The sequence below is a fragment of the Lupinus angustifolius genome, unplaced genomic scaffold, assembly GCF_001865875.1.
Source record: "Lupinus angustifolius cultivar Tanjil unplaced genomic scaffold, LupAngTanjil_v1.0 Scaffold_9_143, whole genome shotgun sequence".
In the NCBI taxonomy this organism is placed as follows: domain Eukaryota; kingdom Viridiplantae; phylum Streptophyta; class Magnoliopsida; order Fabales; family Fabaceae; genus Lupinus; species Lupinus angustifolius.
In genome coordinates, this window is record NW_017718241.1 from 1 (window position 1) to 25592 (window position 25592).

At 33.1% G+C, this 25592-nt stretch overlaps 3 protein-coding genes across 5 annotated transcripts; all 3 read left to right on the plus strand.

Moving 5' to 3' along the window:
- Window positions 1–3436: 3436 nt before the first annotated feature.
- On the plus strand, window positions 3437–7989 carry LOC109337685 (uncharacterized membrane protein At1g06890-like). Of its 2 annotated transcripts, none has more exons than XM_019574710.1 (8): window positions 3437–3668; window positions 3795–3929; window positions 5221–5405; window positions 5493–5560; window positions 5973–6105; window positions 6661–6822; window positions 6911–7183; window positions 7639–7989. In XM_019574710.1, exons 2-8 carry the CDS (start codon window positions 3809–3811, stop codon window positions 7744–7746), a joined length of 1050 nt encoding a protein of 349 aa, XP_019430255.1. In that variant the 5' UTR covers window positions 3437–3668; window positions 3795–3808; the 3' UTR covers window positions 7747–7989. The 2 variants fall into 2 exon arrangements, with proteins under 2 accessions (XP_019430255.1, XP_019430254.1); XM_019574709.1 differs by having other exon boundaries at window positions 3437–3642.
- Window positions 7990–9318: 1329 nt separating this feature from the next.
- LOC109337681 (superoxide dismutase [Mn], mitochondrial) lies at window positions 9319–13287 on the plus strand. The gene is made up of 6 exons (XM_019574704.1): window positions 9319–9697; window positions 10826–10872; window positions 10971–11096; window positions 11227–11283; window positions 12042–12119; window positions 12978–13287. The coding sequence occupies exons 1-6, from the start codon at window positions 9412–9414 to the stop codon at window positions 13074–13076; spliced, it is 693 nt and encodes a 230-aa protein (XP_019430249.1). The 5' UTR covers window positions 9319–9411; the 3' UTR covers window positions 13077–13287.
- A 10046-nt stretch (window positions 13288–23333) lies between these two features.
- LOC109337682 (40S ribosomal protein S26-3-like) lies at window positions 23334–25357 on the plus strand. 2 transcript variants are annotated; one of them, XM_019574706.1, is made up of 6 exons: window positions 23334–23468; window positions 23567–23659; window positions 24158–24242; window positions 24328–24461; window positions 25069–25187; window positions 25239–25352. In XM_019574706.1, the coding sequence occupies exons 1-5, from the start codon at window positions 23466–23468 to the stop codon at window positions 25150–25152; spliced, it is 399 nt and encodes a 132-aa protein (XP_019430251.1). In that variant the 5' UTR covers window positions 23334–23465; the 3' UTR covers window positions 25153–25187; window positions 25239–25352. The 2 variants fall into 2 exon arrangements, with proteins under 2 accessions (XP_019430251.1, XP_019430250.1); XM_019574705.1 differs by having other exon boundaries at window positions 25069–25357.
- Window positions 25358–25592: the final 235 nt, after the last annotated feature.

Genomic DNA, 25592 nt, shown 5'->3' on the forward strand with positions numbered 1-25592 from the left:
TAAGTTATTCAAAGTATCCTTTAAGAGTTTTATGAGGCATTCATGTACTCATAAACCTTAACATCCTTTTTAACAAAGGTTTCTATTATTCCAAATTGTTCCAAGTCATGGTTTAAGGCTAAAACAAATACAAATACATACATTCTTATTTTTCCAAAACACTTCCTATAGGTTCCTTTGATTTCATCATCATCGCCTTTGGCTAAAACAACCAAATACATGTAATAAAACATTATAACAACTCCATGAACACAAGTTGTTCATGGTTTCAACAAAATATTTTCATAAGTTCAAGAACATCACCATTTTTCGGTTTTGAGGAGAAAATGAGTTAGAAAGCGTTTTAGAAAATTTCAACGGTTGAATATGTTCTTGACATACTCATGAACAACATACTTAAATCTCATCAACATCCATTGGTTGAATGTTGAGAGATCAAGGATTGAAGATGGAAGAAACAAATGAGAAATGAGAGGAAAAATGAAGAGAGGATTTACCTTCTCTTTGAAAATGCAAGAGTCTGAGAATGGAGTGTGAAGTATGAGGGTTTAAGGAGAGAAGGAAATCAGATTTCCCTCTAGGCAATCATCAAAAATCTCCTAGGGTGGCTAATGATGAGCTCATGAGATATTTGAGAAAGTGATGTGAGATTTGCTTTATGGAAGTCAATTTTCACATCCCAACGCGAAATGATCACTTCGTGGACACGTGTGATAAACATGCCCGAGTATTATCGGCTAATACTCGATCGGGTATTATAAATCGCCCGATTTTAATATCTGATTAGAATTTCGGATTTCGGCATTCCGAGTGAAAAATATTTAGAAAATAGGTATGGGTACTCAGGGTCTATATTGACTCGAAATGAAATTATGAAACCAACGGTGCAATCGAAATTCAATTCCGAGTTACGGAACTCAAAAACCACTTTTTGAGCCGTACCAGGTGAGATTTGGCCCCGACAGCGGTCCGAAACCGACTGTCTCCGAAATCATGAAAATTTACCACCAAATTGGAAATAGCATTACAAGACTAAAACTCAACTAGAGTTTTGTCTAATTCTTTACCTAAAATTCCCAGAAATTCATTTTCGAAAATATAATTTAATAACAATATTAATAAAATCTTATAATTCAAAATCGTAAAATTCGTGGTGTTACAAGTAATATAATCATGTTTTGGGTCAAGAACACTATTATCTATTTATTGTACATAATGATATTGAGGAATTTAAGCCAGACTATCTGAAGGATTATGTAATGATGGAAGATTGAATGTCACTGAAATGTGAGATTATATTTACCTAGACCCGTGTTCATATATGTTCAGTTGTACGTAGTTATTTTAAGAGTTCAAAGAGAAAAATGATTGAAGATATTTATACATGCATGATAAGGATGATTAACCACTAAAAATACCAACTAATTTATTGATACATGCATCATAAGTATTCTACAACTTATTTTACATTGTCTTCCGGACTTTTCTTCATACTAATTCTTTATTTGTATAATATAATAAGTTCAACACCATCTCATTGGTCAACAACTTTACATCAATAATCAAATGCATAAACATCATCTCTAATAAGGTAACTCTTAATAAAATTTTCATTAACAAATTATGTTTTCATTATTTAAATAAAGACTAAATATTCATTTCGGTTCCCCATGTTTTCAATATTACCAGTTTCTTCCCTCAAAAATTGAAAATATAAAATAGTCTCTAACAATTTTAAATGTGAGTCAAATTAGTCTCTATTGGGTGTTATAAACATGCTAAAAATGAATAATTTGACTCATATTTAAAAAATTTGGAAACCATTTTAAGTTTTTCAAAATTTGAGGGCCAAACTGATAATGTTAAAAAACATGAGGACTAAAATGAATATTTATTCTTAAATAAATTCATGCAAAATACATTATCACCTATGTCAATGCATGGATATCCTACTAGTTATTACCATAAGTAAACCCATAAAAGTTGGTAAAAGTAATGATAATAACTGTTGTAAAATGTTTTACAAAAATTATTGCATTAAATGTAGTGTGAATAATTATACTAAATAATTATTTTTTCATTAAAATGATTATTTTATTTTTGGGATAATTAACAAGAGTATTGATACAAAAATGTCACAATCGGTTACCACAAAAATGTATGCATCTCATATTGACAATTATAATTTATGTGTGACGAACTAATATCGTATTGGTAATATATTCATTATTTTTAAAATAATGTTTTATATATATTAAAGTATCTTAAAATAAGTGTTGGGAGATTTGTTAAGATTTTGATCATCTTAGAAATACAGTGGGACTTTATACTACTAGAGCAATACTTTTTTTATATTATATGATCTATTTAATTATTATTTCACATTGATTTTTAGTAATTTAACTATAGGGAAAAATTAATTACATACATACATATGATTCATGTAATAATTAGATTCAAAAACTAGTTTGAAACTTATAGATACTCGCTCCCACACCAGTACACATAAATAAGTTTGTGTATGAGTACCAGTAAACATTACCAACAAACCCCATTATCCGCCTATTCACAAAAGACAATCTTACTTGAACAAAATAAGATTGTTACTGGTATTAAGCACTCCATATTACATATTTAACATGACTGCATTCTTAAGCATCACATTTTTTAACATGAGAGAATCTTTCTCAAATCAAATAAGAACATCAGAATCACCCACAATGGAGTTTTTATAAATAAATAAAAACGTATTGTGGGATGCGTTATTATGCATCCTTATGAAGAATAATTTATTATTACACAACTCCTTCTTTTCTCTTGTGTGAGTTAAATGTTAAAACATTTTCCATGATAGTAAATATACTTAATCATAAACAAATATTAAATAAGCAGTAATAATTTTTTAACACACTTAAATACCAGTCGATTTTTTCTTTTAAAACAGATAAAAATTGATTACAATAACTATGGACCAAAGCAGATAAGCTTAGGTGTGTTGTCATCTTAATTGATATGAATATAAAAATATTACCATAATTCCATTATTTCCTCTGTCATACTCCTCAACTTGTGTCGACATCACTCACTGTCTTCATCTTAATATACATCTACTAACATGATATTGATCCAATAATATAAGATCCTATCAAATTTTTAGGATTATATAAAGATTAAGAATTTGATTCTGAAAATAATACTTATTGAAAGAATGAATTACACACTTATAATTAATTCATTACTAAAAGATAAAAATATTATTAGTAATACCAAAAAAATCTTAATCTTCATCACATTTCACAATAATACTTAACATTTAATGTTAGAGTTTATTTAAGATATGACTACATCATCACATCATTAGTGATTCATTTTCAATTATTCTAAATAGAAATAATACAAATATAATGTTAGAGTTTTTTATGAAATTATTTTAATGTTATAACCCGATTTGTATAACTTTAAACGCAATTCATTCCTTCTTTTTTTTAATCTTTAACCGATTATCGTTTGGTCCCATTTCTATTTCTTACTCTTTTTGTACCTTCCGATATAAATTTCCCTTCTTTACACCCATTTCATAAACCCCATTTGCTCACTTTGGAGTTTCACTCTTCAACTCTTCACCCTTTTCTGTCTTTTCGGGTAAAGTTCTTATTTTTATTTTCTGGGTTAGGCTTCTTCTGCTCTTATCATGCTTTTCAGTGTCTTGTTATTGTAATTTGTCTGTTTTTTCATTCATTTTCTAACGTTTTCAAAGTTGGGTCTTTTTATGTTGGGTTTTTCATTTTTTTCAGGTATTGGAGTTAAGATGGGTGAGGGAGAACGTTTTCAACTTGGAACTATTGGAGCGTTGACTCTATCTGTGGTGTCATCAGTGTCTATTGTGATTTGCAATAAGGCACTGATGAGCTCACTGCGTTTCATTTTTGGTATTCTTACAAACAAATTTGTTCCCCCTTTCTATTGTTGCAAAGTTTGTGTTTTTCTTTTCTACTGTTTTGTATTTTGTCGGTTTCATTTCTTTTGTTTTCCACTTGTCTACTTATGTTTACTAACATAACTGTTTAACTAGTGTTTATAAACATTGCCTTGTACTGTGTGCAGTGTTCAATGAGTGTTTTATGAACCGAATATTGTGGCCTAATCGCGGGTGTGGAGTGTGATTTAAAACACCGGTGTGCGATTCATCAATGCTTTTAGAATTGAAGATTTTGAAACCTCCTCCCCCCTTTTCCCTTCGGTAACTTTTGTTTGAAGTTGGAAGTTGCTCCATTGCACTTGCTGCTATGGTAAATCTGATTATTATTAGAAATCAAAGAACAAGAAAGAGATTGTGTATTTCATTGATTGAATGAATTGAATTATAAAGAAAGTAATCATTGGTTGAATGAATTGAATTATAAAGAAATTAACCAACCTATTATATAGAAAATACAATCAATAATTATGTGCACACTTCAGTTTTGTGCAGCTTTTGGCCTTCTGCTATACTGTACTAGTGATCTAGGCAAAGTTTGCTTATTTAGGATTTAGGTGGAAAATTTTAAATGAATATCACTTTACACTTGCTTGGCACAAAAATAGCATGATAAGGTGGAGGAAAATGAAATGTTTTCGTTTTCACTCTTGATGAACAATCATTTTCAACAGCTGGCAAAACTAGAAGTACTAATTGGAGATTGGATTTTTTTCTATCAACATTAATTGGATATTTGATTTCTCATGTTTTATGATTTTGCATTTGCCTTTGTTTTTGGAAATTATTTTTCATATATACTTTTCATCGGAATGACATCGCTTTGTCGATATCCTTTCTTTCTCTAAATTAAGTATTAGCTCTTTGGAAGTATAAATTAATGTCTTATTCGCTATGTAGTTAAGGATTCTGTCTTCCTTCCCGAGATCAATACAGCCATTAAATAATGTGTCTATTATATTAGTTTGCCTCTTGAAGAATATAATTATCGGTTCAGTTATTGAAAATGACTAAAGGTAAAGATAACAGAAATCATTAGAGAGCTCATAGCATTATTCACAAATTTATTTTCTAATTTTCAGCCCTATCCATGAGGAGGGTAATTAGGTAAATTTATCACGTGTGAAGTATGGTGTATGCTGATGATGCCTTTGTGTTATTTCCTTGGCATTTGCACCTGTTTACATTCAAGTGTATTGTTTGAGTGAGATTTTTTTTAAACATTTCCTTTTGTACTCATGCAGCTACAACTTTGACAAGCTGGCATCTGCTTGTCACATTTTGTTCCCTTCATGTGGCACTTAAAATGAGATTCTTTGAGCACAAGCCTTTTGAGCAAAAAGCTGTTATGGGATTTGGGATTTTAAATGGAATCTCAATTGGGCTTCTAAATTTGAGTCTCGGGTTCAATTCTGTTGGATTCTATCAGGTATGATTGTTTGTTATGGATCTGTTTTTGTCATGTTTTAATTTCATCATTGCTGACTCAGAACATCTCTATTATATCTGTATTCAGATGACTAAGCTGGCAATCATTCCTTGTACTGTAATGTTGGAGACCCTTTTTCTTGCAAAGAGATTCAGGTTCCATTTATCTTCCTATCAATATTCTAATTTTATGACGGGATGTCAAGTGTCAATATAAATTTCAAATATAATACAATGACCACCAAGCCTGGTAGAATGTTGCCCATCGTTGCCCCCTTTTGCCTTGGCCACATGCTAGGCACCGAGTGGGGTGAATGTTGACTTCCCGCTAGCAATGTCTTATAATAAATTATTTAAAGGTCAATGGTATAATTGTTTCATTTCCCTACATGTTTTGTGTTCCCCCTTTTTCTTTATGATCTTTCCTCTCTCTCTCTAGCTCACTTCTTTGATATGAACTATCATTATATTATATCCAATAATCATGCTTTATTTTACCGTTTGAGTGTAGCTGCCTATACCAAAAAAATTGAACTATATTAATGTTCTCTTTTCATTGTCATTGCAGTAAAAGTATTCAATTTGCTCTAGCTGTCCTCCTTCTTGGTGTTGGGATTGCAACTATTACTGATTTGCAGCTCAATGCTCTGGGATCTTGCTTATCTTTGCTAGCGGTGATTACAACATGTGTTGCTCAGATTGTATCCTTCAAAATATTTCCATTTATATATGCACCTATGATTTTTTTCGCATGACTGTGAGATATAGTTTTGTGAGAAATTGAATAAGATGATATATCCTGGGACTACAAACTTTGTACTTATTGCACTGTGGCATAGATTATATGCTATATTTCTATATAATGGTTCTTGAAGAGGATTGTGCTTCTAACTATTGGGAAGAAATGTTATATAATATTTGCCCTCTGGAACATGGAGGATAACCTTCTGCTCTATCGTACATGGGCTAGTAGAGGAACTATGTTGTTCCTACTTTTCTGCTTTTTAGGTTCTCTCATGTAAAATGTGCAAGTTTTTACATGCCGGACCTACATTTTAGCGTGGAAGCGTCTTTGGGCGAGTTGATTTTCTTTATCCAGGGACTGTCCTGTAAGACACTTGAAGATATATAATTGGAAGAAATATATATTTTTTATTGCAAATGAAAACTTTAGGATGACGGTTGTCTGATTTTTTCTTCTTGGCCGATCATCTTCTTTTGCTTTGGCTGTTTTATCCTTAATTAGCTACTTTCAGATGACAAATACTATCCAGAAGAAGTTTAAGGTTTCTTCCACCCAGCTTCTGTATCAATCCTGTCCATACCAAGCAGGAATCCTGTTTATAAGTGGTCCATTTCTAGATAAATCTTTGACCAACCTTAATGTATTTACTTTCAAATATACAACACAAGTGACGGTGAGAGTCAAAAACACTTCTTCGGATTCTTTTCTTCGCTCTAACTCTGTTTTTAATGTGTTCTCAATTGTTTCTTTTTGCTTTGCAGTTTTTCATTGTTCTTTCCTGCCTCATCTCCATCTCTGTTAACTTTAGTACATTTCTTGTTATCGGGAAGACATCTCCGGTCACCTATCAGGTTCTTGGACACCTGAAGACATGCCTTGTATTGACATTCGGTTATGTTTTACTTCGAGACCCATTCAGCTGGAGAAACATACTTGGTATTTTGATAGCCATGATTGGGGTGATTCTATATTCTTACTATTGCACTCTTGAGAATCAGCAAAAAGCTACTGAAGCTGCAGCACAAGCATCACAGGTTTGTTTTTACCCAACTAAGAGCATGTTTGGTCCACATAAACAGCCTTTTAAAATAAGTTATTTAGTGTATAATCTGGCATGTTTGGCAGAACCTAATTAAATTACAAATAAGTGATTTATAGAGAAGTGGGAAGATTGAAGCTTATTTAAAAGTTTGTTATGTTATGTTGAAACCAATCACATTTTTCCCATTTCACCACTTACAAACTAACTAAACAATGTAGAAAAGTGATTTTTTACACAACACAAACAAAAAGGCTATCTTAAAATTGTTTTTCAGCAATCATCTAAACATAAAATTGATTATTATTATGAATTAAACAATTGATTTTTGGAATCTATTTTGGTACATAGCTAATTAAAATACATACTATGCATATCTGAAACCTGGCATCATCACCATTATATACGACAAGTACATTTCGTAACCCCATTTTATCTAAATGTTTCTAGGCGAAGGAAGTTGAATCCGATCCTCTCCTTAATGTCGAAAATGGAAGTACAGTCGCAACTGATACCGTAGGACAAAAGCCTCAAGCATGGATCGAAGACAAAGACTAAGCAATGTGCTTATGGGGTTTGTTTAAACATTGTGAAGAACAGTTATATAGGCCTTATAGAGGGGTAATACCCATAATCCATGTTGAATTAGTTTAGCATTTTGGGAATCCTTTGGCAACAAGTAATGTTAATGAGGAACAAGTACATGGTCATGTAGAAATTCTATTGGCCACTAAATATGGCTCATAGTAGTATCAGATATTTCCTGGTTATATTTTCACATCATGTTACATTTTATATAGAACAATATCAGCTTAACCCGTGTCTTGTTTTCTGAATAAAATCAAGCAGCTGAAGAATGCAATTACACCTTATTTTATATATATTAATTTAAAATTTTATACACGATTACTACATTTAAATATTTATATTATTTGTAATGATAATTAAATATAAATAATATAATAAGTTTAAAAACTTTTATACTGTGTATATATTTCTCTCTCGTTGTTTTGTAGTGTAATATTATCAATGGAAGAAATTTTGAATATTCTCTGCCTATTTTTTCTCCTTCCATTTCTTTAATCCAAATCTCTAATTTTCTTCTTCACTGTCCATTGCTATCTTTCATTTCTTTTCACCTTATGGACTATGGCGATGGACAACTATTCAATCATTATCCCGTTAATATTTAATTTAATTGAAAAGTAAGCACCATAGACAAAACAATAAAACAATACTCACAAATCACCATAGATAAAGTTTAGTGAATTTTTGAAAGAGTCATATATATCAACAATATTCAAGACTTTATTTCACTAAATATATCCGCTAGATGGATCAATGATCTCGTCATGAGGTGAGAAAATGTGAGAAATGAGAAAAAAATGAGAAAAGGGGTGAGGGTAAGAGGGGAAGAAAAAGAAGATAGATACTATATTCAAAATTTCGATGGAGACTATAATAAATGGTTGAAATTAATTATGAGTAAACTTTATTTACACTAGTTTAAACATATTTGTTATAAAGTGAGAATAATTTCAATGAAAAAGATGAGAAAAAAATATATACAGTAACACAGTTTTTTATATTATTATTATTATATCATTCATATTTTATTAGTGTTTTACTTCTAAATATAAATAATAGAATGAGTGATGAATAATATATTGATCATATATAACTTTTTACACTGATAATACATAAATGTTACATTCAATCAAGAAATTCTTATATGAACAAGAAAAAATAAAATGGATCCATTATTATTCACAAATCTCCAACCATTTTTTCTATAAATTTACCAACATATACTTTATCAGAATTTAGGTTATATATTAGATAAAAGTTTATTACCAATTATTTTATTTTTTTTGAAAATTAAAGATAAATATATTAGTTTTAGGGAATTTTTTAAATATGACTAAAGATAAATATATTAGTTTTAGGAAAAAATGTAAGCACTATTAACATTTTCCTTACTATATTTAACCATGAATTATCGACTCAATCAAATATAATTAATACCAGTGAAAGTAACTTTACACCCACAATATTAGAGATTACACTGATAACAAAAAAAAAGTATAAACTAAAAGTACCAGTTGTCGTGTCCTGTATGGTGCGGTAATCGATTTTGTTGCACAATAAAATCACTGAACTAGAAAAAAAGCATATTATCCCAACAACACTAACACTAATCGAAATCATCTCCAATATTCTACCATGGCTGCGCGAGTTCTATTCAGCAGAAAAACCCTAGCTTCCTCTTCCATCATCGCATCTCATTCCCGTGGACTTCAAACCTTCACGCTTCCCGATCTCTCTTACGACTATGGCGCACTGGAACCCGCAATCAGCGGCGAAATCATGCAGCTCCACCATCAGAAGCATCATCAAGCTTACGTCACCAATTATAACAAGGCCATTGAGCAGCTCGATGTTGCTCTTTCTAAGGGCGATGCATCTACCGCTGTTAAGTTACAGAGTGCGATTAAGTTCAATGGCGGAGGTTATATTTTCCCTTTTTATCTTATTTTTCTTTCAATTTTTATTCATTTGTGTGTGTGTGTGTGTTTTGGTTTGTTAGCTGAGAAATTGGGGTGTGTTCTTGATTTATTCATGGAATATGCAGTAATTGAAGCCTAATTTAGATTAACGTGGATGATAAAGGCTTTTTTATTTTTGGTTAATTAGCTGAAAGATTGATGTGTGCCTGATTTGTTCGTGTAAGCTGAATTATTTTATGGATAGGGAATAATCGGAGGTTAATTTGGGTTAATGTGGATGTTAAGTTAGTTGACCTTTGTTGATAATAACTCATCTGTATAGGCTTTTTTTTATATATTTGTTTATTTATTTTTTCGATCAAAATCACTTTTTTGCATTTTTGTGGTTGTTTGCGTGGACTTTTACTAAAGAATAGAAGATGAAATTCGGCTTTTATGAGAAGCTATATCTTTAGCTACTAAAAAAAATCACATTTCTGGAATAACTAAGGGCTCAAGTTCTTAGGCTTGAAAAAGTGTTTTTCCAAAAGCTTTTTTGTGAGAAGCTGTGTTCTTCTAAGAGCTTATTTTCAGTTTTTTTCTTCTTCAAATAAGCCTTTTTAGTAAAAACCTAACCAAAGAAGTATGTCAATCTCAAAAATGTTTTTTTTCTTTATCAAAAAGGTACTTTAAAAGAAAGAAAAAAATGCCTAAACACAAGCTTTTAGAATGGTTTTTTAAGCCTAAACAAATGGTTAAATTCGATAAGTTCATATTCTATTAAGAATATGCTTCACACATTCTTGTGATTTTGGCATAATGGCAGTGATAGTGAACCTAACATATTGTATTTTAGGATTCGTAGAAAAATTAGATGTTCATCTAAAGAATTTTGTATTTTACTTTTTTTTCAATTCTTAAGTTTTATTATTGTCATTTTGCTTGGAAATAGGAGTACTAGGATGGGCTGTTGGATAAGAATGAATAGTGGGTTTCTGGATAGTTCCTTACCCATAGCTCAAAGGGTAAGGGGATACCCTTGGTTACCACAAAAAAACAAGCTTTTCAAAGAAGGACCAAAGTAATATTTTCCATGCTTTTAATGTTTAATTTAGTTCGTATATTTAATTTTAAATAATCATTCACTGCAGGTCATATCAACCATTCTATTTTCTGGAAAAATCTTACTCCTGTTAGGGTAAGTTTGTGCCTCAACTTCATTTTATGGAATGTGGTTTTGTCTTTGGTCTTTGGTGCTACCTTTACCTAATACATTATACTTCACGCCTTGTGCAGGAAGGAGGTGGTGAACCACCCCATGGTTCCCTGGGATGGGCCATTGACACTCATTTTGGCTCCTTGGAAGCATTGATACAAAAGGTTAATGTGGAAGGTGCAGCCCTTCAGGGGTCTGGATGGGTGGTAAGTTGAGCAGATTCTGAAATTTCCAGCATTGATTGTCTTATGTCCTTGTGTGTCATTTGAGCTCAATGCCTAGCTCATTATTTGAAGTGCCATGTTTCACTCTAATCAATTTGTACTGCTTTGCCAGTGGCTTGGTCTGGACAAAGAGTTGAAGAGGCTTGTAGTTGAAACCACTGGAAATCAGGTAAACTGCCCCATCTTCACCTTCCACCACCAACACCCCTTTCCCCTTTTGAACACGATCCAAGAAGGAACACTGATCAGCCATAGCCCATAGGGCACACAAAAATGTTATTAAAATACAAAATGTACTATATTTCTTGGCTTGGCCACTTGTTCTGGGTTTTAGTTAATTCTGTATTAAAGTTGTATTTATTGTCACACCATTCAAGATCCAGTTGTCTATATACCTTATATTAAAACTAAATCAATGAGATTCAGCAGTCAATATAGCTTATTCTGGTTCTTTTAGTTTACTAGTTTGTTATCACAAATAATGGGCTAAGCTCTAAATAGAACAACACTGTTTCAGGTTTATTTTTTGGTCTAAGATTTTTTATAGGTTTAATGATATTTTGGCGTTAACTCGTTATAGTATTGCTCACTTTTTAAATTGGTTGTTATGATGCTATACTTTTTTTTCTTATTTGGAATTGGGTTCTTACTACTTTAGTTAAAAGAATTTGGGTGAAGTCCCTCCCTACCGACCACCATAAATTTTTATAAAAAGGTTGAATGGTGTTTATGGATAGAAAGATTTCTATGGCAGGAAACTGGAGAGTAGAAAAGATGTGTGTTGGTAGTTTTTTCATTTCTCTTTTTCATTTTTCTCTTGCTATTCATTTTAAGCTTCTATAAACTATTTTTATCCTCATTCTCATTACATACTGAATGCTTCTTGTTAGTTAATTTTTAGATGTATTTTGAATACATGTTTTGCAGGATCCACTGGTTACTAAGGGAGCAAATTTGGTTCCATTGCTTGGTATAGATGTTTGGGAGCATGCATACTATTTGCAGGTAAAATTCTGAACTTGATGGTTGACCAGTGAGTCAGTAACAGTGTCATTGCTGTAGTGATGAAAAAACAAAATGTAGTGTTATCAAGTTTAGTAAATGATTTGAAATTTCAAAACTTTGCCCACCTAACAAAAAATGTCATCCTCATTTTCTTATGTTGCTAAACAAGTCTGGCTGATATCATTGATGACATATTCGTTTTCCCCCTGAATCCCATTTGTCTAGGTAAGAAAGGGTACACATCTTCTGTCCCACAATTTGTGTCATTACATGTACCATTAATTGTGATTTGTCAGAAAAATAGTTAATTATTAATTTTTTAACTTCAATATATTTTTTCAACCAATCACATGCTGATGTACATGCAGTGACACAACTTGTTGGACAGCAGATATGCTCCCATAAGAAAGTTGGATTTTTTCTGAGATTCCCGATTTCTCCTTCCCTCTAGCTTATAATAAGCTAGCTTAAAATTTGTAACTTAGTTGGGACTGGGAGCTTATAAAGTAGCTGGAAGCTTAAGCGGAGTGGAAAATTGGGAGCTTATAAATAAGCTAGCTGATTAAATAGATCTGTTTGGGAAGATTAACTTATAAAAATTGGGAGCTTATAAGCTAGCTGAGAAATAGAACTGTTTGGGAAGGTTAACTTATAAGCTAGGTGATGTGATAGGTGTAAAATAAAATAAGCCCCGAGTTTATAAGTATAGACTATAGACTTATAAGCTAGTCAACTAGCTTATCAATGTTGAAACTGATATCTTGCTACTAGTTGGCAATGAGAAAGAAGACAAAACATAATGTGCACATCAGTTTTCAAAAGATCTTCTTAAGCATGCATTTGTTTTTCTTATTACAGTACAAGAATGTGAGACCAGACTATTTGAAGAACATATGGAAAGTTATTAACTGGAAATATGCCAGTGAAGTGTATGAGGCAGAAAGCTCCCAGTCTTAAAGCAATGCTTGAGATGACAAGATTGAAGCACGGTTGGAGTTGGAATAAAATGTTGTGATGTGACAGATAAGACCTTCATTAGGCTATCCTTGTTATTTAATAAGAGAAGACTATTTATGTATTAATACTAAGAACTTGGAGCAGTATAATGATACTCCTAGCATGAGATTGATTTTTATCAGCATTATATTTAATATTTATGCGTGTTTAATTGCGGGAATATCATTATATTTTTAGAGAAAAACAGCCGTGTGCCAGGAATTATTTAGGTCGAAATTTAATATTTATGGATCAAATTATTTAGGTCGAAAAATATGAGAGACTGAAATGAGTGTTTACTCTAAAAAAAGGAGTCCATTGACCAACAAACTATTGATTTAGTGATGTAAGGTTCCTTTAAATCCCCAAAAATATTAAAAGGTTGAATGTTTACTCCTATGAGCAACAGACTCTGGGAGAGACAGAGTCTAAAAAAAAACTAATTCCTTATGAAAAGATTAAGGAAGTCCATGGTAATATAAAAAAAGGAGTTGATCCATTTTGATATAGCAACCTTTTCCCATTAATAAAAGCATGCTAACAATTAAAAAACATGTATATAATAAGATAAGATAGAAACTAGATGAATTTATCTGTTCCTATAAAAATTTAAAATAATAATAGTTTTTAACCTGGCCAAAATAAAAAATTACCAGTCAAAATGGTATTGTATGGTTAAACTTGTTTCTCATTCAAATTTTGCAAAATGACATGTTAAGAATTGATGAATGTGTAGTTATTTATGACATGGTCAAATATTGAATTATTTTAAGAGTTGATTATATATTGCAAGTAATAATATTTCTATTTATTATAAAATATATATATATATAATAGATGTCGAAGTAGAAGAGGAAAACACATTTATGAAGTTGCCATTTATCTCATTGTGAAAATATTTTGAAGTTGTCGTCTATGTCATATATTTTCATGATATTTCAAAAAATAAAATTATTATGAAAAAAATGTTTTCACAGCCGGACAATTTTATCATTTTGATTGAGTTAAAGAAATATTCAATAAGAAGATGTTGATTTAATTGTGTAAAATTTCACTAAATCCCAATGTCAAAGATTCAATCTTAAAATAACCCAACATGAGAAAGTGACACTTATCCAATCTTCAACTACTTCATCATGTTAGCTATGAAGCATTAAAACACATCTTCTTTATCTTTGGAGCATATATGTTGTCATAAGATTAAGATGTATCATGTGTTTATTATTTTTATCTGTTAAAAAAAAGTAAAATATGACTTTAATATATATAATATCGGGGTATAGGAAGAGTAGAAAGTCACAAATGAGACATCATGTTTTGAACCAAAATCTTAAGGCACTAATTTCATGTGTCTTTTCTACTTATAAACTATTTCATTCTTCACTGCATATCCAATGTGAGACTTCACACTTGAATAAACTCAACAATCTCCCGATCAAGTGTGGCTACCACACACTTTATGGTCTACTCCCCCTTAAGTCCACTTGTCTCAGCCGAACCATCGACTCTGATACCACTATCTGGGAGATTGCTTCAACCCATATAGAGATTTCTTCAACTTGTAAACCAAGTGACTATGTCCAGCTGCATTAGACCCTTCTGGTTGTATCATGTGAATTTTCTCCTCTAATTCATCATGGAGAAAAGCAGTCTTCACATCTATCTGTTCTAAGTGCATATCTTGGCTGGCTACCAAGGCAAGCACTGCCCTGATAGAAATGTGTCTCACAAATGGGGAGAAAATCTCATTGTAGTCGATCCCCTTATGTTGTGAATACCCTTTTGCTACAAGACGAGCCTTGAACTTTTTCCCTTCTTTTTCTAATATTGTTGGCTTTCTCTTGTACACTCACATGTACCCAAATGCACGCTTGTCTAGAAGCAATGGGATAAGCTCCTAAGTTTGGTTCTTTTGAAGAGACTTCATCTCCTCCATCATGGCACCATTGCTCTTTCTCCTAGTTGTTTATAGCCTCTTCAAAGCTACATAGATCTCCTAAACTAATATGGAGAGCAACTGAAGGCCTATCATCAAATCCGTATCTATCTCGAGGTTTGATAAGACGCATATCCCTGTCTCTAGCAAGTAGATACTCTTGCACACCTGAACTCACCGCCTAAGAATCATCATGTTCTTGACTTGAACTAGTGCATGGTTCCTTGCCTTTATTTACTTGAACCGTTTTATTGCTCATTGGAATTATATTTAATCCCAAAGTCTTTCCATTTGGCCTGGACTTCAAAACTGATTATTTCACTATGAAATCTTCATCAAACATTGCATCTCTGCTCAACACCACCTTTCTGGAAACTGGATCCTAGAACTTGAACCCTTTCACACCTTTGATATATCCAACGAAGATACATCTCTTTGACTTGGTTCAAGTTTAAATTCTTCATCACTGGGTACATGTATATAAGCAGGACAACCAAATATGTGTAACATATTATAATTGACTGGGTTACATGTCCATACTTCTTCTACAACTTTACAATCTAATGAAGCCTGCAGTGATCTATTGATGACATATCATGTCATACTAAATGCATCTGCCCAAAATCCTTTGGAAAGTTCAGCATTCAGTTTTATACATTTGGCCCTCTCTGTAAGAGTTCTACTCATCATCTCTACAACATCATTCTGCTAAGGAGTCTTCTTCAATGAAAAGTGCATATGAATGTCATGTTCCTCGGGAGAATTTTTGAAACTGTGAGTCTTTGTACATCATACCATTGTCTGACCTCAAGTATTTGATTTTTCTATCAGCCTGGTTCTCTACTTTTGCCTTCCAAACCTTGAACTTGGCAAAAAATTCTGACTTATGCTTCAGAAAATATACCCAGACCTTGCAAGAAAAGTCATCAAAAAAATATCTCGAACCTCCTAGGGATGGTTCCTGAGTGGGTCAACATACATCAGTGTGGACATAGTTTAGAATGCATCGAGTCCTGTGTTGGTCAGCCTTGAAACTAACTTATGTTTGTTTCCCAATCACACAATATTTGTGTAATGCCCCGAAAAATTACTCCAACAATCCAAAAATGGGTAATTGTTTTTGTAATGTAAAACTCTTCATTTACATTTAATTCCTTTTTGGGACATCACATTAAGTAACCTAAAATGCGAAAAGACAACAATAGTTCGTGGAATGATCCTTTATTGAAATTGATTGAAAGCGTTTATATAAAAGCAAAATAGAATACATCTTGGTCCAAACTAAAAATATATACAATAGTCTGGTTTATTCAAAACAACTAAAATACTCTACGCAGATACATGCCTCAATCGCAACGAGAAATGGAAATGACTACTAATGACTAGCTTCAGGGTTAGTGGGTGTACTAGGTCACTCGCTAGGATGCTCCTCCATCTCAGAATCAGAAGAGAGATCCACCACCTCAATGGAGTCCTCTATACAAATTAACTCCATATAGTCTTCCTCTCCGGCTTCAAGCTCCTCTTTCGGGTTGTTAGACGAACCCTGTGACTTTCTTATCACTCCTGCATCTGCCTGGAGATCGGGAAACGTCCATATATCAGCTCTCTTCCCCACTGGGGAATCGGGCAAATCGTCTCTACTCCATCTCCTGGTAGAAGTTCCAACATCAGTGGGTCCGTGAGGAATCACAGACTGAATGGATGATGTTGTAGGTGCAAATCTCTGAGCACGTAAGGTGAAAGAAGCCTCCAAGTCTGCATGTTGTGAAGGGAAGCCTATCGTAGAGCCATCACAAACCATCTCCAGCTCTAAGGCACAAGGGCATGTGTAGGTGTATCTATGTCCATCACTACTCCATGTCCCCTCCTGGGACATCGAGAATCAGTAGCTCTGAATCCTCGCCGTACGGTCCATCTAAACAAGAATGCGAACCGAAGACAAGCAGAAAGAAAAGAAAAGAAGAGAGAGTAGGACATCTAATTAATATAATTCATCGATGGCATGGAATTACACGGAATATCACATCCAGACATATACGTATGATATACACAATATAGATCACCGATATAATGCACAATGATGAAATGATGTTATAACTCGAATCATGAGGATCAATATTCACACTCTCAATCCATGCATGATATGCTTATTTCATCCATCCTTACACTAATATCCTCCCAATATACTATTCAGAAATAACCAAAAGTACAAGTCCTATAATAAGCCGATTTGATCGCACCAAAAATAAATTCCTTGCAATGATATATGATTGATCGGTTCCAAAGAACTGTCCATTACAGGACGATGTCGTATCAAACACTTTCTGGGCATCCCTCTCATTTATCCTGATTGCAAAGAGGGGTTGTCAGAGATTGTCTAGTTTGCGTTGTGAGAACTGTCTGATCCAACAGAATACATCATCCAGTAATACAGGGGACTCGTCTCACCTAGACTCTCCCTCAAGACATTGTTGACGAATCACCGCCATCATTGTCCCTCTCAACATCGCGGAGCTTGTTCATCTCCCGTAAATTTCCTCTCCCTTACTTCGTTATTCATAATGAGTATGCATACTAACCGAAGTTAGTCGATTAAATATTTTAATTATTCTTTATATCGATCGCCTCATCCTAAGATATCTCCCAAAGGAATGCTTCTTGTGGGACCCGGTCTTATGTTATCACGTAACATAGGAATAACATCCCTACTACTACGAACCATCGCTGACTTACCCTAGAGAACCACATGGCCAAGCCTCTTACGGTCAGACAACCTCTCTGTGTAGTAGCATGTAATCTTTTTAGGCATAGCCTTGCTCATGACATCCTCTTCGGAATCCTTACCCGAATAAGGCGCAAGAACAAAAGTAGCAGTATACGTTTATCGATTTGGGCACCTGACTCAATCATATGAGCCACGATATCTCCCAAGTGTACATACACTTCACACCCAAGCTAGGGCTACTGCTTAAGCAATAAACCAATAAAAAACAATCACAATTTATGTATGTCTTCCGCCCAAGTGAGAGACTGTCGCTCAAGCGACCAATTCATTAAAACATACTCAATTTCCTGTATGGTTCTCGCTCGAGTGAGGGGACTGTTGCTCAAGTTAAAAATCCACCAAAAACTAGTCAAAATCACCCTCTAGGTCTCGCCCAGGTGAGGGATTGTCGCTCGGGTGCCAAAACCGTCTAGAACAAGCCATTGATGCTGCCTGACCCTCGCCCAAGCGTGGTTGGGTTGCCCAGGTGAAGCTGCGTCACCCAGGCGTGTCTGGTCCAGTGGCCTAGCGTGTTTGGCTCGCCTAGGTGTGGTTGGTCCAGTGGACAGGCATGTCTAGCTCGCCCAGGCATGGCTGGACTAGTGGCTAGGACCAATCTCTCAACCTTTTGGGACACCAAATTGAATACTACTGTTATTTTCGATCCCTACACGTTTTAGTTTCTCGAGTGGTGTTCCTTCATGGATAACAACCACGAGACTTGATATTTTATACTATTCTAGGGGCATACAACCTAAGGAAACATCTGTACTTAATCCAAACATGAAATCATTTGGTTAAGTACGAGTTTCTAACAAAAACAGAAATAACTCCCAAATTTTGAGGTAGTTGGGAGATCCGGGTGTCATATTCGGACACCACTATGTCACGATGTGTTCTCTCTTACCTTGGGAAGTAGCGCAGTTGAGCTCCTTCATGTGAATGGATTGGTTGTCTGACTTTGAACGCCTCAAAACTAAACACAAAACACAAATCAGTGATTCGCAAGTTAAATTGTTCACTTATTAACTCTACGACATAGACATCGTTTTAATATTTTTTGAGAGCATGTGAGACTCTCATCCATCCGGTTCAAGACTTATATTCTCGAACCATCATTTATCCTCCAAAAGTCTCGTTCCCGATTCCTATCGGTTCATGATCATTTCAACACATTTTTACAATGATTGATCTCATGGTCAACACGTCATTTTAAATCAAACATCTTTGGTTTCATCATCATCTCTTTTCATCAACATCAACACATGCATATATTTTAAACACTTAAACAGTCCCATGAACAACAATATTTCATGGTTTCAAAACAACGATTTGTAAATTCACAAAAACTCATTTTTCGCGTTCTTGCGTACAACAAGAGATAGGAAGGTTTTTAGAAAATTTTGACGGTTGAAAACGTTCGTAACATGCACATGAACATCATACTAAAATTTCGTAAACAAATAACGGTTAGATTTCTAAGAGATTAAGAACAAAAAGGATGAGGTTTACCTTGAAGTTCTTGATAGCCAAATGAAGAAGAGAATGTGATGTCAAAGGTTTCTCTAACTTGAATGACTCTCTAAGTAGAATAAATTTGATTAAGGGGGGAAAGTCAAGGGTTTCAAAACTAAATGGCCATTTTAAGAGGGATTTATTCAGGTTTAAAGAGGCAAGCTAAGGGTTTTCAAAGAATAACGGCATCAATGTAAATGAAGGGTTTAAGGAATTTAGTGTAAAATATTAGTATTTTCACTTGCTTGCCACACAAGTTTCACTCGGGAAAATCAGGTAGTTTCTTCAGTGAAACATTCGCGATGAGACCATGCCTGAGTATTGTCGGTTAATACTCGGTTCGATATAAAATCTTCCAATCACGGTTAGAATTTTGGAAATTCGAATTCGGAGTGAAAAATATTTAGAAATGCGTTTTGGACAAAATTGATGTCTATCTTGACTTGAAATAATATTTCGAGGCCAATGGCGCAATTGTAATTCGATTTCAAGCTACGGAACTCAAAAACACATTTTTGGGCCGAATTCAAGCAAATTTGGGTTTGACAACAGTCCAAAAACTTTCTGTCACATAAAATTACGAAATTTTACCATACAATAGAAATTCACAAAAAAAGACTAACACTCAACTACAGTTTAGCCTAATTCATTACCGATTAATTTCTAAAATTAAGTTTTGTTAAAAAAATAAATACTTAAAATATACACATCAAAAATTCATGGTGTTAAAATTTGCACAAATCGAACTTGCATTTGCTAACTCCCCTCAACAATCCTATTTTTCATAATTCTATCATGCCACACACACTAATATATCCAAACGCATGTGCCATAATTTTATGATATCATGATCTGAATCTACTAAAATCTCTTCAACAACTTCACCTACAATTGTTCTCCCTAACAGCTCGCAAATGTTCCCAATAGTCCACTTATCATTCATCATAGTTAGAACACTTTTGCCTACTCGAAGAATATCACTGACACCATCAGCTCTATAGCTAAATCCTTTGGCTTGTAATGCCCCTAAAGAAATCAAATTCTTCTTCAAATCTGGTATGTGTTTAACTTCACATAATGTCTTCACTACACCATCGTCCATCATAATTTTGATTTCTTCCATGCCAATAATTACATATGCTTTATTATTTCCGAGATACACGAAACCAAAATTGATTGCCCTATATGTGGTGAGCCATTCTCGGTTTGGCGTCATGTAGTGGGAACATCGAGTATCAAGTATCCACTCATCTACACTATGATTTGATGATATAGATAGTAGATCAACTTCATTGTTGTAACCAGTCATCTTTATGTGCAATATATGTAGATATAAATATTCTATCTTTCTCCACCGACTTGCTAGGACTCCATTCATTAAGACAATCTTTTTTTGTAATGCCTAGTCTGTTTGCACTTCTAGCACTCTACTGGTGTTCTGCCCTTGGAATTTGTTCTTTTCCCTTTGATAGAACCTCCTCTACCGTGTTTCCTCTTCTCCTACATTTTTTCTTCTTTGAGTGTGAGATAGAAGTGCAGAGTCTTTCCCGTACGTCAATGTTGCCATCAAGTGTTCATAGGAATTTGGCAAAGAACACATTAATATTATTGTTTTGTCCTCATCATCAACCTTCACATCAAGTTTCTACAAGTCATTGATCACTTGATTAAAATTGTTAAGATGTTGTTGCAAATCAGCACCATCCTACATCTTCAAGCCATATAGTCTCTATTTCAAATATAGCTTATTTGTTAGAGACTTGGACATGATCTACTTCTCTAATGTCTCTCATACCTCTGTTGGTGACGTCAAAACCATAACATGATACATCACCTCATTTGATAGATAGAGCCGTGTGGTATCCACAGCCTTCTCCTTCAACTCTTCCCAATCTAGTTGACCCATATCATCTAGTTTATTTTCACGCAACACCTTTGATAGACCTTGTTGAGCCAACACATCCTTAACCATCCTTTGCCACAATCCGAAATTATCAGTTCCATCGAACTTTTCCACCTCAAATTTGGCACTTGGGTTAAGAGTCATATGATACCAATTGTTGGACCAGACTGCGACCGAGGAGCCTCCAACCACCGGGGAGTTCCATTGTCATTGAGGTATGGGAAGAATGGAGAGTCATAAATGAAACACCACATCTTGAACCAAAACCTTGAGATATTAGTTTCATGTGCATTTTCTATTTATAAATTATTTTACTCCTCCTCGCATATCCAATGTGACACTTGAATAAACTAAACACATTTAGTCATTATTGATTTGGAAAACTTTTCAATACTAGTCTCATTTTTTAGATCTTTAAAGAAGTGAAAAGATTGGATAAATAATTTAAAGTAAAATGAGATATATAGAATGAGTTTAGTATAAATTATGTTTTTAGTTTTAGTATATAAATTGTGAGATAATATGTTATGGTTATAATATATTTATGTTTGGGTATCTCTGCTGAAAACTGGATATTAATCTAGTTTGTTTTAGTAAGATAGAAAGATTATGTTTTACATAGTAAATTACAGAATAGGGTATGTAGTTATTTGTTTATATTATAATTATTTTGATTACTTTTAGGCTATTTTTTTAAATATACATTTTTTAATATTTACCATTATACATATTTTTACTATAAGTTTTTAAATATTTAATACTATATAACAAATGCTAAAAATATATATTAAAGTAAAATACAACATAAGAACTAATATCAATATTAAAAAACACGAGACATAAATAAACAAAAGTTGATAAAGTTGAATTACATTATTCATGAAATAAATAATACACAAATGTTAAGTTTGATACAAAAGTTTTAATAAGCTATAGTGATGATGCCAAGAGTTATGGTGTTTGGTATAAGAGTAAAAAAGAGGAGAAAGATAAGGTTATGATGAGATAAAATGGGAAGTAAAAGAATTGAAAAAATAAACTAACAAAAATAAACTAACCCATAATTTTGGAACTTCTACTTTTGGCTTATTTTAAAAAAAAAAGAAATCTGAGTTTATAATTTCATTTGGTTGCTAAACATAGTTTAAATTTTTAGCTTATTTTTCAATAGTAAGAATGATCTAAAAATTTAATCTATCCCAACAACATAGTTTAACATGATTTTTTATCACTTAATTTTATATTTGCTAACTTTACCAATCTGAACAAGATGTTATATTTTTCAATGATAATCAAGAGTACAAAGTTTTAGACAGATTAAAAATGAAAATTGTATTGTGATCTTTTTTGTGTAGAAACAAAATGTTTACATTATATAGTGATACCTCTTTGTATTTTTATGTGAAGCTCATTATCAAAAGAAAAATTAATTTTTTATATTATTTCTATATATTGATGTGTACTTGTGTCATGTATTATATATATTAACTATGTCAATGTTGTGTTTCTTGTGGAGGAGAAGCTTCAAAAGGTGTTAGTTGATTATTGAAGGAAAGTGTCATGGAAAAATTAACATTGTTTAAGATATAGAAAGTTTGGGTCAAAATTTGTAAACCAAAGAAGACCAAAAATGCTAACCATGAAAAATTAAATAACTAAAAGTACTATTTTATAAATAAAAAAAATACAAGTCCAGGACTGCTATAAGAGTAGAATAAGTGTGATCATTGCGGAGATAAAAAAAAAGTTGAACATTCTCTCATATCTACCTCTCATTACGTCACTATTATCAATCTCAAAGAATGCCCCAATCTTATTACCTAGATCCTATTGAATGTAAATTATTTTCAAATATATTTAATTAAATTTGTCTTTGGAAAACGATTTTCAATAATTCGAGAATTGACTAGAATCAATTAGACTTTTAAAATAATAACTTATCTTCTATGTATCACCATAATCATACCGAAAAAAATCTAGAAGGATCAAAATCGTCAATTAAAAAACTTGGAGGTATCAGCATAAAATGTAAAAAACAAATTGCATAACAAGTGAATAACAAGAATAGTAGGGTAAGAAACGTAAAAACGAAAACTTGTAGAGAATTATAGAAATATACCTTCAACGCAAACGGCGAGATATAAAAGCAAGAAAAACCCTAATTTTCTGAACCTCATCTCAAAAGTAGCAGCTTCAGAACGCCGTTACCTTACTTTGAGATCTGCAACAATGGTTCGATTCGATCTTTACTCTATCGTGGATTATCCTTTAATTCTCTTCCTTTTTCCTTCTCACACACTCTCTCTTATTCTCACTTAATCTCTTTGCAGACATTCAAGCGCAGAAATGGTGGGCGCAACAAGCATGGTCGTGGCCATGTCAAATTCATTCGCTGCTCCAACTGTGGCAAATGCTGTCCTAAGGTATTTCACTTTTTCTCATATTTTTTCATTCAATTTTTGTATATGACTAATACTTGCAATTTTTTTGTAAAGAGATGATGATTTATTTAAATAAAATTGAAATTAACTGAAGGATTTGTAAGTTAAGTGATAGTTTACGATTGTATCTATGATGAAACGGCTCGTTTTTCAGTATGATTTATAAACTAAATTAAACTTAATTGATTGAAGTATTTTGTTTTTCGGTATGGTTTTGTGATGGGGAAAGAATGGGATTTGAAGAAAGGGGTAATGGAAATTAAGTATTGGTGTGAATTGGATGTATGAATTGGTGGGGAAATATTTCACATCACATTCTGTTGCTATTGCTTTTTATGCAGCTTGTTTTTATCCATAACTTTTGCGAGTGAATGTTGTTTATCTCTTTTTTTGCCGCAATTTGTTTTTTTCTTCTTCATGAAGTTATAGATTAGCTTTGGTATTTGAGATTGAGTTTGCAATTTTGGTGAAAAATAAAAGGACAAATCCATCAAGAGGTTTGTGGTGAGGAACATTGTTGAGCAGGCTGCAGTCAGAGATGTTCAGGAGGCTTGTGTCTATGAACGTAATATTCCATACCTTTTTTCTTGTGGGACTCTCTTTTATTAAGAAATTATTACGTTATTTGATTTTGTTATTCATTATTGTAGAATATGCACTTCCAAAGCTGTATGTGAAGTTGCACTACTGTGTTTCCTGTGCTATTCACTCTCATGTTGTGAGGGTTCGTTCTCGCACTGATAGGAGGAAGAGAGACCCTCCACAGCGCTTCATCAGGCGCAGGGTAAGCTGCCAATTTTACCATTTTGGTTTTTTTATTTCTCTTGTGCTATTTGAGTATGATTATTAATTATTTTTATGCTGTCATTGTCCTTGCTCCTATGTGTTACTGGTATGATCAGTATGTGTTTCAAATAGTTTGTGGTATGTTTTTTCTCCAATGTAGTTAGTGAAAACATGCAATTGTTTATAGGGTTTTTCTAATGTCTGCCCAAGGGTGTGGGTGAGAAACTAAGATGTAACTATTGAGTTGTAATTCAGGCAACCTCCCTGCCACAATTGTATGGCATGAGAGGTGTTATACTACTCATAAATCGAATGCTTTTGCTCTTCAGACTTGCTGAGATTATCTCTGAAGCTGGTCTAGTAAGCTCAAGTATATTTTTGTAGAGAAATAATTATTTTTGTTTCAAAACACCTCATGCAAATTTCGTTTTACAATGATTCTGTTTTATGGTTTAAGAATGGTCAATATTTATCTTACTAACTTTTATTCTCTGCCATGAAATTATTTTTCATGGTTGATTGTAATTTAGTAGATATTGATCCTTTATTCTATAACCGAATCATGGTTGCTAGTGTTTGATGAATTTATTTGGTTCTCTTTTCAGGATGATGCACCAAGGCCTGGTCAGCCTGGTCAGCCTGGCCAAGCACCTCGCCCCGCCGGTGTTGGAGCTCCTCCTCGTGCCTAAGCAAATTCTAAGACTTGTAGGTCTTGCTGGAACAAGTTTATATGATAAACTTCAACTCATTTGCTGCTTTGTTTTGGACATTCCAGTTTTGAGTAGGGTTGTTAAATTTTTCTTCTAACTGTCAATTTGTGTTGTTCAACAATTCCTTTCCAGTTATAATTTGACGATTTTGATGAAAATGGATTTTGTTATTTGATAAATTTTATAATTTTGAAGATACTTGATTATTAGCATTCTCGATTGTTAAATCCTATTTATCTTTAGGTATAAGCGTTTGAAATCATATATATAATTAATAATTATATTAAAGTTTTTTTTGGAACCATAATGAAGTTAATGAAGACTTCCTTATTTACTCTTCCTGTTCATTTCAAATACAGTACTTCTGAAATATTTCCCGTGTCAAAATTTAGCCATGAAAAATGCCAAAATCTTAGTTG

What these genes read in the sequence shown, in the direction of transcription:
- LOC109337685 (XM_019574710.1), top strand. Translation starts at nt 3,809, where the DNA reads ATGGGTGAGGGAGAACGTTTTCAACTTGGAACTATTGGAGCGTTGACT. An exon ending in ATTCTGTTGGATTCTATCAG is followed by an intron (nt 5,406 to 5,492) that starts GTATGATTGTTT and finishes ATCTGTATTCAG; the next exon opens with ATGACTAAGCTGGCAATCAT. An exon ending in CAACATGTGTTGCTCAGATT is followed by an intron (nt 6,106 to 6,660) that starts GTATCCTTCAAA and finishes AGCTACTTTCAG; the next exon opens with ATGACAAATACTATCCAGAA.
- LOC109337681 (XM_019574704.1), top strand. Translation starts at nt 9,412, where the DNA reads ATGGCTGCGCGAGTTCTATTCAGCAGAAAAACCCTAGCTTCCTCTTCC. An exon ending in AAAATCTTACTCCTGTTAGG is followed by an intron (nt 10,873 to 10,970) that starts GTAAGTTTGTGC and finishes CGCCTTGTGCAG; the next exon opens with GAAGGAGGTGGTGAACCACC. An exon ending in AGCATGCATACTATTTGCAG is followed by an intron (nt 12,120 to 12,977) that starts GTAAAATTCTGA and finishes TTCTTATTACAG; the next exon opens with TACAAGAATGTGAGACCAGA.
- LOC109337682 (XM_019574705.1), top strand. An exon ending in GGAGGCTTGTGTCTATGAAC is followed by an intron (nt 24,243 to 24,327) that starts GTAATATTCCAT and finishes TCATTATTGTAG; the next exon opens with AATATGCACTTCCAAAGCTG. An exon ending in AGCGCTTCATCAGGCGCAGG is followed by an intron (nt 24,462 to 25,068) that starts GTAAGCTGCCAA and finishes TTCTCTTTTCAG; the next exon opens with GATGATGCACCAAGGCCTGG.